We start from the raw sequence: 13,452 nt of genomic DNA, 5'->3' as shown, positions 1-13,452 counted from the left end.
TAAACCACTTCGGATGGCAAAAGAATACTAAAAGAAATTCCACACGAGAGAAACAGAGATTGGACTTACGATCCATTTTATTGCTGGCTTTTGTATTAACAGCTATAGTACAGCATATAAGAAATTTACAGCGAGCTTATGCAGTTGAAATAGCAGGAGATGCCAAAAGGCATGCCGCAAATGCCTATCAATTCCTTCTCTCAAAATTAACTAAAAAGTAAAGAAAAGAAAACTACATTTTTTATTTCAACCCGCCATCATTCATTCACAAATGAGTGAATGAATTTACATCGTATAATGCTTGGAAGGACCAAGCTGGAAGCAAGCACATGTAGTACATTGCAACTGTACGAGTTTTCTATTTGTGATAAACATCATTGAGACTTCATTCCACAGCATGACTGAGGCTTAGTTTTGCTGATAATTCAGAAGTTCAATTGTTTAAATTATCAATTGCTGAAACCCGGAAATTCAAACCTTCATCAGCACTCGATTCTGAAGGTAATTCAGTATCAGACTGGATTGGTTGCTTCACCTTGTTTCAACACTTGGACCTGCAAAATTTCGATTTTGATCCTTGTTTCAAGCTATCACAATGCACCCAAATAGCATATTAGCACAAAATAAAGACACTGTAAAGGGCTGACTCATCAGAAAATTTACTAGTCCACCTACCAATTTTGCCAGTAACTTGGAAATTGCTGGTTCACAGTAGTTTGGCTGCTTTGATCTGGTTCATTACTGGGAGCAGCAGGCTTACCCAAAGGAAACTGCTGGAGATTTCCTCTGAAGCAGCTATTTGGAAATTGCTGCCTCATAATGGTCTGGCTGCTTTGATCTGGTTCACTACTGGGAGCAGGCTCCCCAACAACGGAAACTGCTGGCGATTTCCACTGAAGAAGCTATTGTCCATTTGCGACCCTGTTTCATTGCTTGACTTTTATCAACAGCAGTGGGGGAGTAGAACTGGGTTCTGGTATGTGATGAGTACTTCACAGGAAGATTCCTTGACATATTGAAAAGCATTTATGTCATCACTATGTTTCATTTTCAAAATTTCCATTGTTTTCCAGTTGCATTACATCCATCCTTTTGGAATACACGCTGCCAGATATTTCAATACCCAGAATATTATTATCAGTCTCATTCTCACTGTCACTCGAGTCCTTTTCAAAAGGGACGTTCTCCTTTTCTTTCTGTACACAATTGAGAAGACAAGAATTAGAACTTTATGCCAACTCTGTGTGTGTGTGTGTGTGTGTGTGTGTGTTTATTGATGGTGTGGTTTCTACACTGCATCAGTTTTTACAAAGCAATAATCTGAAGATTGGAGGATGTTGTGTTTGATCCTCCTCCAGCTTGATATGTAACTTTTTACTTGGCTGCCTCGTGACTTTTGCTCTAAGGCTTTACTTGTAAATTTTTCCTTTGTACTTATTGGTGGGTTTTTACCTCTTTTGGGGTTTCCCACACAAAAATATAAGAATCACCCAAAAAAAAAAAAGTGTGTGTGTGTGTGTGTGTGTGTGTGTGTGTTGTAATAGAATCAATCAAAGCTTTCACAAAACAAAAAAAAAAGTGTGTGTGTGTGTGTGTGGCGTGTTTTATTGGGAGTCTTTCCAGCTGGACAGTTTTTGGCACAACGCTGTGTTGCTCCACCACTTTGTCGCTGATGTTTGGCTCCCAAGGAAACAATGTCTCATCTCTTTTGACACTGTTCTCATACATGTGATTTCTTGGCATTATTGGGTTAGACTTTATGCGCGGTTAGAGGTTTGACTTTGAGCACCGTTAGAATTTCCCCTAGTGAGGCAATAGGTAGGACGGACTTTTGGACCATCATGTGTCAAACTCTTCTAGTCGGTACAAAAGCTGCTGCTCCTCCCCGCTTCCTTGCTGCCCCCCCTCCCTCCCTCCCTCTCCCTTGCCCTCAGCCCCTCTCCCTCCCCCTCTCAGTCCGCTCCCCCTTCTCTCCTCTCCCTCTCAGCCCGCCCCCTCCCCTCTCAGCCCTCTCCCCCTCCTCCGCCCCCTCCTCTCCCCCGCTCCCTACCCCCCGCCTCAGCCTGCCCCCCCCCCCCCCTGCTCCCTTCCCTCCGCCTCAGCCCTCCCTCTACCCCACTCCCTACCCCCCGCCTCTACCCCACTCCCTACCCCCCCGTCTCTACCCCCCTCTCCTCTACCCCACTCCCCACCCCCCCGCCTCTACCCCCCTCTCCTCTACCCCGCTCCCTACCCCCTGCCTCAGCCCTCTCCTCTCCCCCGCTCCCTACCCTCTGCCTCAGCCCTCTCATCTACCCCCCGCTCCCTATCCCCCGCCTCAGCCCTCTCCTCTACCCCCCTCCTCTTCCCATCCCCTTCTTTTGCTTCCTGTCTCACCCCTCTTTCATTCTCCCGCAGCGCTTTCTGGAGCCGACGGAGCCTCAAAAGTGTTTGAATCAGCCTCCTCACCTCGATAGGCGATGGATATTTTGTCATCCAATCCTATTCCACCTCCACTGACCACGAAAACTATTACATTTTTTGAAGACGAGTTGCAATAGCTCAAGAAGGACATAGAGATTGAATGCTCTACCACGTTGATCGCACGCATCTTCGGGTCTCACCCTTCCAGATCCCAAGCCAGAGACTGGATTCCCCCAGACTTCACTCCACGACTTTTAGATGTTCGTCTTCTGGGACGAGGTTTTTTCCAGGTTGTCTTTGACACTCCAGAGGCTGCGAGCACTGTGCTCAAATCTGAGTTTTTACACTTGGGACACAGGAAGATTTTCTTTGATGCCTTCAATATTGATTTCGACCCACTGGAGGCAGACAAGGAAAATTTTTCGCTCTTCATCAGATTTCCTGAGCTTCCCCAGGTTTACCATCGACTTCTTCCTATTATTGGGGAGCATTTCGGCGTGGTTGCTGAGATCCCCCCCTCCCTTGGTTGCCGTTGAGTGCAGCAGAGGCAACCAGGGCTGATGGGGTACCTAGAGTTAGGGTCCTCTGTAAGAATCCTAACCTCACGATGGACCATGTTATGCTTTAGCGCCCGAATGGTTCTTTTTTTCGCCAGAGAGTAGAGATTGCAGGCAGGCAGGACCAGTGTAGGATATGCAGGACCATTGGACACTTCGCTAGGGATTGCCCCAGGATGAAGAAAAGACCCAAGAAGCCTTCTGGTATAGCAACCGCTCGACTGCTCCTCCTCGGTCTCGACAGGGGGGTGGTACAGGTCTTAGCACCTGCTCCTCATCCTCAACAAGGTGGTCCTCCTCAAGGTGGTGGTCAGCTCCTACTCGCCAAAGTGCTCCTCATCGGCTGAGCGCTCCTTTGGTACCGCTGCCTATTGCCTCCGATGCCTCACGACCTTTAGGGGCACCCGCCGCACCTTGTTGGGTTCCGGTTCGTGTGCAGATTCAACCTTCAATTCACGAGGATGCTTTAGTTGACTCTGCTTCAGCTCGGGCTGTCCTTCCAGTCTCACCTCACACAGTCTGAGACGCTTTAGCTTCGACCTCCTCCTCGGTTGCAGCTTCTCCCTTGGACCCAGTGGGTCCACCTTTATCTAGTTCGGTGCCAGACCCTCTCCTTGAGGCAGGAGAGGTCTCTGCGGCCGTTCATACATAAGGTCGTCTTGAGCCAGTCCTCACTTCCTCCCTTGGATAGGGGAAAGGGGATGGTTTATACTATTGAACCTCTTCCCTCAGAAGGGATCCTTCGCACTCCAGTGTCTAGCCTGATTCACAAGAACTCATTTTCAGCTTTGGCAGATGCTTCAGATTTCCCAGAGGAGGAGTTTATGCCCTCTACTTTTGGTGAGCCAGTGATTGGGTTTCTTGTTGACAGGGCTTCTTCATCAGGTGGCAAGGTTCTTTCCCATGTTGATTTTCCGCCACTTGGTTCCATTCCTCGCTCCTCGAGCAGGAGGTCTTCCCCTGTTGAGGGGTTTGTTTCTGCCACTAGGTCGGGTAAGGTGTTTGTTCCATTCTACATCCTCCCGTTGATGAGGATTCTTAGCTGGAACATACAGGGCCTAGGTGGCATCCCACATCACCGCTACAGATAGCTGATCCGAGACCAACTTCATCCAGGTGTTGTTGGGGGTTCCATTGATGTCTTATTTATTCTGGAGCACAAACTAGATTCTAGGGATTGTGCCAAGTCAGGCAAGTTGCTTTCTAGCCATAAGTTTTGGTCGCCTGCCTTGGGCACTAGGAGAGGCACTTCTATTTAAGTTTCATAGTCAGTTCTCCCCTTAGTGGTTGGACACGGAGTCATTATCCCCTCTAGGGATCAATGGATTATTCTCTTGATTGGAGGGCGTAAGGTTGGTTTCCTTAACCTGTATGCCTCCAACATTAGAGAGGAACGTGTCATTATGTGGAAAGATTTGCTCTCCTAGGCCCCATTGCAAATTCATGGGTGATTGGAGATGACTTCAACATGGTTGAGTTACCATCGTACAAAAAAGGGGGTAGAGGAGGAAAACTTCACTCTTTGGAGAGAGCAGCTTGGGATGCCTTCCTTTTTCACTATTGTGGCAGAGATACTTGGTTGGACGATGCCTTTCTTATTCAGCCACAATCCCTCCTGTTCTCTTGGTCAAACAGGAGGCAACAAATGCCTATTCGTGCACGCATTGATAGATTCTATGTAGATGATTGGGCATTAGACACGGGTGGATCGGTATTCATTGTTGCTCGGGTTTCCACTTCAGACCACTTTCCTGTTGTGCTGGCTATCTCAGAGCCTCACATGAGAGGCCAGATGATAAGGAAAAAAAAGAAAAAACAACTAGGAATTATGTACTTCACCACATCAGATAGTTGAGACTTCATAGGGATCAGCTGCAATGTGGGCTCGTAGATGATGAGCTTATGAACCAGGTTCGAGAGCATGTGTCTTTGTATTAGACACCAAGACAAACCCCCACAAAAACTGACTGAACATGGATCACAAAGACTCAAAGAGAGCCAAAAGACTACACAGCCTGAGACAACTAGACTTTAGAACTGAACTTTCCTCAACAACTCAGAGAACAATCAGCCTCCAAATACTACGAACCCACAGCCCACATGAAGGTTATCTTTGGGACTTTTCAAGACATCAACCCACAATCAAGATCCCACAGCCAAGACTCGTAAGCCTCCATCAAGAGCAATAGCTCGTAACTGTTGACGTGATCGTAACTGCTCCACAGCATCTCCTTCTAAAACACCGAGCTCTAGCATTCCATAACTCTCCCCAAAGCTGCAGTCAACAACCAAAGAGTGAAAGGGACTGGCTAGCAGATCGCATCAATCATCTCTGCTCTTACACAACTACATCCAGCGTCTATATCTTTCTCTTGCTCATAGAGTACTTCACACTCATAGCTTCATGTCGCCAATAGTCCTCCAGTCAGCAGAACTGATACCACGGCTATGCTTCAAGCTTTTACTAAGCAATAGCTCATAACCAACCACCTACAAGCCCACATGCAAGACATCTCAAGCAACAGCCTCAGCCTCTTCTATTTCCCGTATTGTATGCTTTTTGTCACTAAAGATATTCTGCCCAAAACCTCCATGATAGCTATGCTTCTCACAGCCAAGAAACCCACGATGCTTCATGTTCATCCGTCGCCCAGAATCCTCTTCTCAGCCCGCACCATCAACCACACAGCCAAGACTCCTAGAGAACTTTAGTAAGCGCCAACTGTGCCACAGAGATCACGGAGCACCTAGAGCCCATACATCCCAAGCTACTGCAGTCGAAAATTCACAACCCGTCACATACGTTGGCCTTCATGTGATGGTTGTTCAGCCTTTCGCTCACGCACGACCTTCCATCAACAACTGCGAGCCTCTCCAACCTTCCTGATCGTTCCCCGTCTACTCCTTATCGCACTCCAGCCTCTCCCATATCTCGTAGCCCTTCTGCTCTCAGAAGCTCCTACACCCGTCATCTGAGCTTCCCCGGCTGCTTCATAGCCTCCCTTTGTCGCGAATCCTCCACACAAGCAGCAGCCCTCTGGCCTGCAACCTCCTCCAGCTCTTTTGAGCTCTTCCTCATCCACAGTCGCAACACGGGCTCCCCTTCTAGAGCTCTCCAGCTCGTATCATATAGTAGCCTCCTTTCACGTAGCATGCCAGCTTGTCATCGAGAAGCATCCCTTCATCCATCACGTAGCCACCTTTGCATAAGCAAGATGCCTTCCCAATTAGTCCAGCCACCTCAGCCTAATCTGCCACCTCATCAGTGACATTTTACCACTCTCAAGATATTTCCCCCAAATCACATTAAATGCAATTTTGGACCTTTAGTCACACAATTCCCACACACATTAGCATGCACATTAAAACTTGCATGCAACCGCGTACACACACATGAAAAGCCCTTTGACATAGACACCATAACATATCAAATTCCTGTAACATGCAAGTGCACATTGACTCAGGAAAATATAAAAAAACCCTTCATGATTTGACTTTACATGACCCCAAAAACATTTCGCTTGATCACACACTAGACACCCTTGCTCTTGAAGTCTGGTACAACCACATTGCATTTCATCATTTCCCATGAAGTCCCTGCAAAACATACTTTATTATCTCAAAAAAGAATACATCAGTCCATCATGCTTGTGAAAGAAAAATCCACAAATGCCAAAAGCCCACACCTACCCTAGATGTGTACAACTATGTGCCTATCCACAGCTATATACAGTGCTCAAAAACTTGATACAGATTTTGTCCTATCATTTTGCCCATCCCCAAGTCTGCAGACATTCATGTCTTGCAGATAGAGGTATATAAGATTAGCATTTCTTCAGAGATATCCTCATCCATGAGGTCTTCCGACTTGTGTGGTTTCATCACAGTAGGTCCACAGCTGCCCACACTCATGATCCTATGAAAGTATTTCTTTAGTCTGAAGCCATTGACTCTATTCTTATGCTGCTGACCATCCAAATCCTCAAGTTGATATGATCCATTTTTGAATTTCTTCATCACACGAAAAGGTCCATCCCATTTGATCACAAATTTCTTCTTGAAGGTAGAATCCAGACTACTGTTGTATCTCAAAACTAGATTACCCTCCCCGATTTTCTTATCCCTGAGTTTCCTGTTTGCTCTCTTCTGATTCTCCTCTTGAATTAAAGCATAATGTTCCACCGCCTTTTGTCTGTCTAGTTGTGCTTCCTGCAAATCCAATAACCGGTTCTGGAAAGTAGAATTTGAATCCTTGTTTATCTTTATTAACATCTATAATGCAGGAATTTCTACTTCCAAGGGCAATAGAGCTTCTTTCCCGTAAACAAGATGAAATGGGGAAAACTGGGTGCCTTCTTTTATTGCAACTCTGTAAGCCCATAAAGCCTAGTGCAAAGCAAGATCCACTCCTTCTCATAGGTTCTCATAATCTTTCCCATGATATTAGTACACACACCATTAAATTTTTCATTCATCCCATTACATTGAGGGTAATAGGGACTTGCATATCTGTTGTTAATCTTCAGCTTACCACATAATAAATCCATCAGTTCACTCTTGAAACCTGGACCTCTATCAGAAAGCAATTCCAGTGGTACACCAAATCTACGGTAGATATCCTCATACACAAATTTACATACAGATTTTGCATTGACAGCCCGTACTACTCGTGCTTCAGCCCATCTCATCAAATAATCCACAGCTGTCAGCATATAACAATTTCCCCTGGCTGTCATGGGTAGAGGACCGATGGCATCTATTCCCCATTTCTTGAAAATATTATAAGCAAGCATGATATTTCTGGGTTCTAGATATAAAACCTCTTACTCATCTGCTGACACTGTAGGCATGACCTGCACCAATGTCTTATGTCTCTCTGGAGGGATGGCCACACATATCCTTCTGCAAGTATTTTCCTCAGCATGATTTTGAAAGCAAAATGTCCTCCACATACTCCCTCATGATTAGCTTGTAGGATATGAAAAACTTCCTCATGCCAGGAAATTCTTCTGAGCACCAGATCAGCCCCTTTCATGTAAAGAACATCATCTATCAAACAATAAGAAGTACAGCTTTTAATAAATCTGTATTTTCTTTGTTTCAGAACTTCTTCAGGCACTTTACCAGTTAACAGGAAGCTCTCCTCACAAGCTAATGTCTCCCTTCCTTTGTATAAGGGTTCCTGCACTCCTACTGCATCAACATAAGCTGCTGTAATTTCCTGCGCAGCATCATGTGCATTTACATTCTTACCTCTTTCAATATGTTGGAGTGTCCACGCATCCAATCGATTTAACAGTTTCTTCACCACGCCTATCCATCTCTTCAAATGAACATGCTTAACCTTCCAGACACCTAAAATTTGCTTCACAACCAACAGAGCATCTCCCTTAATCATGAGTCTCTTTATACCTAGACTAATGCATACTTTCAAACCTTCGAAGAGGGCTACATATTCAGCTTCATTATTACTGCTGGCTTTGAGCTGAATTCCCATTTTCCGAATCTCCTTTCCTCCAGGATCATAAATGACAATTCCCCTATACTTTTATTTAAACTTTTTTTGTAAGATCCATCAAAGTGTAAAACAAATGCATCCTCTAGTACTTTTTCTTCATTCATGTCAATGTTCTTCTCCACATCTTCAACTAAAATAGGTCCTTCCTTATAGGTGAGGAGATCAGCCAAGGAAGCTCTCGTAGAGTTCTCAACCAAAAAGGTAAAAGAGTACTCCTGTAACTCTACTATTCATTTAATCATGCTCCTGGAGATGTTTGTACTATTCAACATATGAGGAAGTAGTGAACATGAGGTGAGAACCACAAAAGGTTTGGACAATAGATAAGACCGAAATCTCCTACAAGCATACAAGAGGCTAGCCAGGACCAATTCAGCCACTGAATACTTCCTCTCTACTTTACTCTTCACCCTGCTGGCATAATAGACTAGCCTCATATATCTAGAACCCTCTCCCTGCTGCAAAAGAATAGCACCAATAGCATCTGGTCCTACAGACAAATTCACATAAAAAGTCCTGGAATAATTTGGTGGCTTTACACTTGAAATATGAGTCAAGGATTCCTTAACTACCTCAAACACCTCTTCACTCTCTGTCGTCCATTTCAGAGGCTCAGATTTTACCACCTGCTGAAGAGGATACAAAATCTGAGATAACATATGAATAAATCTCGACAGATACTTCACCTTCTAGAGAAAGGTATGCAACTGCTTGGTATTCTCAGGAGAGGACAGCATAACTAAAGCTTTCACTTTACCTGGATCTGGCTTAATCCCATTCTCGGATACAATATTTTAATGTTGGTCCGAGCTAACTGAGTCTTCTTAGGATTTAATTGACCACCATTATTATCAATCTCATAGAATACCTAATCCAGCTTGCCACAGTGCTCCCTTCTTCCACTGTAGACACAGATGTCATCAATAAACACTTTACAAAATTTATCCAGGAAAGGTGATTTGAATTCTCTTGATAGTGTGAGGGGCCGTTGGTAACTCCAAAAGGCATTTTCCTGTAACAAAAACAGCCCCAGGGGGTAATGAAAGTAGTCTTGATTTGATCTTCCTGGGCTATGGCTATCTGGAAGTACCCTAAATATCCGTCACACAAGCTGTACATTTCATGACCCACCACTTTATCAATAATATCATCCAGAAAAGGCAGAGGATAGTGGTTTCTCTTTGTCACTACATTCAGAGGTTTTCCAAGGGACACCTGAACTGTGTAATGACTTGTTCGTATAAAAACTTAGTTGTGGACCGTGCATCAACTTTTCTTGTTGGCTAGTCCCTCTAGCCAGTTGGTGAAATAATATGTGGCCAGGATAATGTATCTGGCCCGTATTCCTTTAGCTACTAGGCTTATCAGACCAATAAAGTCTATGCCCCATTTCTCAAATGGCTAATCGGTTAATATTCTCATTAGGGGCATCATGTCCACTTTATGTGGGATTTGGTAGAGACACAAATCAAGAGTATTGAAGATGCGGATAGCATTGACATTGATGGGAGGTTCATTAACAAATCAACACAGACTCTCCATTTGTCTACACCTTTTGGCACTATGACCACAGGACTTATCCAATCAGAGTGAACTATAGAATAAATTATTCCTGCCTTGAGAAGCTTATCTACCTCTTCCTTCAGCACATCTCTCTGTTCGGGGCTTAATCTCCTTATTTTTTGAAAAACAGGTTTGGCACCTTCCTTCAGCTCAATCCTCAGTCCCTTTAAATCCCCTGATCTCCTCATAAGAGGTGATAAACAAATTGGGGTATTTCTGCAACATCTTCGAATATTCTTCTTTCTCCTCAACATTGAGATCAGGATTCAATGATTGCTCAATCAACACCTGGGTTGATTCTTGAGAACATTTGGGCTGCATTAAATCCTCGATAACCTCAAACCTATTCACCTCTTCCTCACCGAACCCTGCTGCCCCCACAAAATCCACCTGTGAATCCTTATCTACCAAATCCACCAATGCTATTGTTCCTTCATCACTTTCTGAAGTCACCGAACTCTCATCCTCACTGCTAGTTTCGCTTCTCTCTTCCTCTTCACTTGCTGAATCTGAAACTTCCGCCCTGCTTACCATATTGAAATTCAATTTCTTCCCATTCGTATGTACAGAAAAAATTCCTTTCTGCTATATCTGAATTGCACCTACCTTCCTCAACCACGGCCTTCCAAGAATCAAAGGATAGGCTCCCAACCCCGCAAGCATCACATGACAATCCACTCGACATGAAACACTGAATGCCTCAACCTCCAGGCCAGGTACTATCCCTAAAGTCTTCACCTTGGAGTGGTTTGCCATTCTGATGCAATAACTAGAGGAGCGGTGATAGGACAAAATCTGTATCAAGTTTTTGAGCACTGTATATAGCTATGGGTAGGCACATAGTTGTACACATCTAGGGTAGGTGTGGGCTTTTGGCATTTGTGGATTTTTCTTTCACAAGCATGATGGACTGATGTATACTTTTTGAGATAATAAAGTATGTTTTGCAGGGACTTCATGGGAAATGATGAAATGCAATGTGGTTGTACCAGACTTCCAGAGCAAGGGTGTCTAGTGTGTGGTCAAGCGAAATGTTTTTGGGGTCATGTAAAGTCAAATCATGAAGGGTTTTTTAATATTTTCCTGAGTCAATGTGCACTTGCATGTTACAGGAATTTGATATGTTCTGGTATCCATGTCAAGGGGCTTTTCATGTGTGTGTACAAGGTTGCATGCAAGCTTTAACGTTCATGCTAATGTGTGTGGGAATTGTGTGACTAAAGGTCCAAAATGTGCTTTTAATTTGCCTTTGGGGGATATTCTCATTTTTTTAATGGAAGAGTGGTAAATTCTACGTGATGACGTGGCTGGACTGATTGGGAAGGCATCCTGCTCATGCAAAGGTGGCTACGTGATGGATGAAGGGAAACTTCTCATTGGCGAGCTGGCAGGTATCTGGGATGGCGGCTTGCAGGAAGAGAGGAGGACTTTACGTGTATCTAAGGGGTTCTGGAAGCTCCGGCACAGGAGAGGCATTACTACTACAGGAGGGGAAGCAATTGAAGGAACGCAACTGCGGGCTGACTACAGGGCTTGTTAGGAGGAGGAGGCTATGGGAAAATCTAACGAGCAACGGGTTTTTGGAGGTGGCGCCTCAGCTGTGGAAAGCCGTTGATATCTTCGCGGATAGGAGGTTGACGACTGAGTGGCAGTGGCAATTGGGTGAGACAGGAGCTTTGGGACCAGCGGGAGGCATGAATGGGGAGCAACCAAGGATGATTGGGCGCGTGAGCTCGAGAATATTGGAGGAAGTTGAAGACCAGAGATGAGCGGGGGAAGGTTGATGGAAGCTCGGTGGGAGAGACTTGTGTGAGAGAAGAAGCAGACGGGGATCGCGACTGCACATTGCTGGGAGGGAGAATGAGGTAGCTAGCTGGCATTGCTCTACGACATCAGGGCACGGGGCATGAGCAACAATATTGAGATGCTACCTTCCAGTACCTAGTGCGAGGAATAGGGAGTGCGAGACATAGAGACTGGGGATGGAATTGTTGATGGAATGAATGATACAAAGGCTACAGCAATAGAGAGTCACGCAGCGAGCTTTGCAGGGGAGTTTTCTTTGTAGTGCACGGGATTGATGAATTCTTGGTTGGAAGGAGGATGCAGAGAGAGAGGAGAGAGCTTCTTGTAAAGGAGGAGTGGCTTTTAGTAGGAGATGGTATAGACAACGGGTGGGTCTGATGATGGCTGGAGTTTTTTGAGGAAAGGATGGGTGCTACTCTATGGCAGGGAGCATGCTTAGGAAGGAGCTTACAAGCTATTGCTTAGTGAAAGCTTGAGGCATAGCTGTGGCATCATTTCTGCTGTCTGGAGGACTGTGGCGACAGAAGCTATGAGTATGGAGTACTCTACGAGCAAGAGAAAGATACAGACACTAGACGTAGTTGTGTAAGAGCAGAGATGATCGATGCAATCCGCTAGCCAGTCCCTCTCACTCTTTGGTCACTGACTGCAGTTTTGGGGAGAGATGTATGGAATGCTAGAGCTCAGTGTTTGAGAAGAAGATGCTGTGGAGCAGTTATGATCACGTCAAGAGTTACGAGTTGTTGCTCTTGAAGTCTTGGTTGTGGGATCTTGATTGTGGGTTGACGTCTTGAAAAGTCCCAAAGATAACCTTCATGTGGGCTGTGGGTTCATAGTATTATGAGGCTGATTGTTCTCTGAGTTTTGGGGGGAAGTTCAATTCTAAGTTCAGTCTGTTTCGGGCTGTGTAGTCTTTTGGTTCTCTCTGAGTCTGTGTGATCTATGTTCAGTCACTTTTTGCGGAGGGTTTGTCTCGGTGCCTAATACAAAGACACCTACTCTAGAATTTGGTTCATAAGCTCATCATGTACGAGCCCACATTGCAGCCGATCCCTATGAAGTCTTAGCTATCTGACGTGGTGAAGTACATAATTCCTGTACTTCTACACTATGATCATTCACCCTATTATTTAACCCTGTTGGCAATGGATAAACATCACCTCCAGCACGAGGAGGCTTATCACAGTGTGTGTTGTAATGTCCCCACTCTCTACAATTAAAGCACTAGACACAAGGCGCAAATGACCCTTGACCTCGTCCTGCCTGCCACAGGCCTGGATTATTTGAAGAAGGCATGTTGCCTCTGCCATAACCACCCAATGATCTACCTCTTCCCCTACCATTCATCAAATTCAAAGTCAAACTCTTCATAAGCTCCGACATTTCATGAGTTTCTTCTTTTATATTCTCCTCCTTCCTGACTTCAGGCTTCTATAGTTCTGGCTTCACATGAGAGAATTTCAGGCACATGCTGAACCATTGGCATCTCTTGCATCATTTGTGACAATCTTATCTGCTTCCTCTCCTTCTCTTTTGCTACCCTGAGAGCATCCTCATAAGTGACCAGCTCTTTACATTCAATCTTTATCCTAATCTGCCGCTTCA

General features: G+C 45.0%; 1 protein-coding gene across 1 annotated transcript in view; it reads right to left on the bottom strand.

Moving 5' to 3' along the window:
• Positions 1 to 266: 266 nt before the first annotated feature.
• Positions 267 to 13,452, bottom strand: part of LOC147895276 (SNF2 domain-containing protein / helicase domain-containing protein / HNH endonuclease domain-containing protein) — a 188,461-nt gene continuing 175,275 nt past the window's right edge. Inside the window, exons 23-24 of the mRNA XM_087383441.1 lie at positions 676 to 1,196; positions 267 to 554 (exon numbers count right to left, since the gene is read on the bottom strand). Of these exons, the coding sequence (XP_087239567.1) occupies positions 1,038 to 1,196 (159 nt within the window). The 3' untranslated portion in view covers positions 267 to 554; positions 676 to 1,037. The remainder of the gene's footprint in view (positions 555 to 675; positions 1,197 to 13,452) is intronic.

This window comes from Dipteris shenzhenensis, chromosome 13, assembly GCF_047967505.1.
Source record: "Dipteris shenzhenensis isolate YYH24624 ecotype China chromosome 13, Dip_SZ_1.0, whole genome shotgun sequence".
In the NCBI taxonomy this organism is placed as follows: Eukaryota; Viridiplantae; Streptophyta; class Polypodiopsida; order Gleicheniales; family Dipteridaceae; genus Dipteris; species Dipteris shenzhenensis.
Note: the sequence above shows the minus strand (reverse complement) of the source record. Positions and strands in the feature narration are given on the sequence as shown.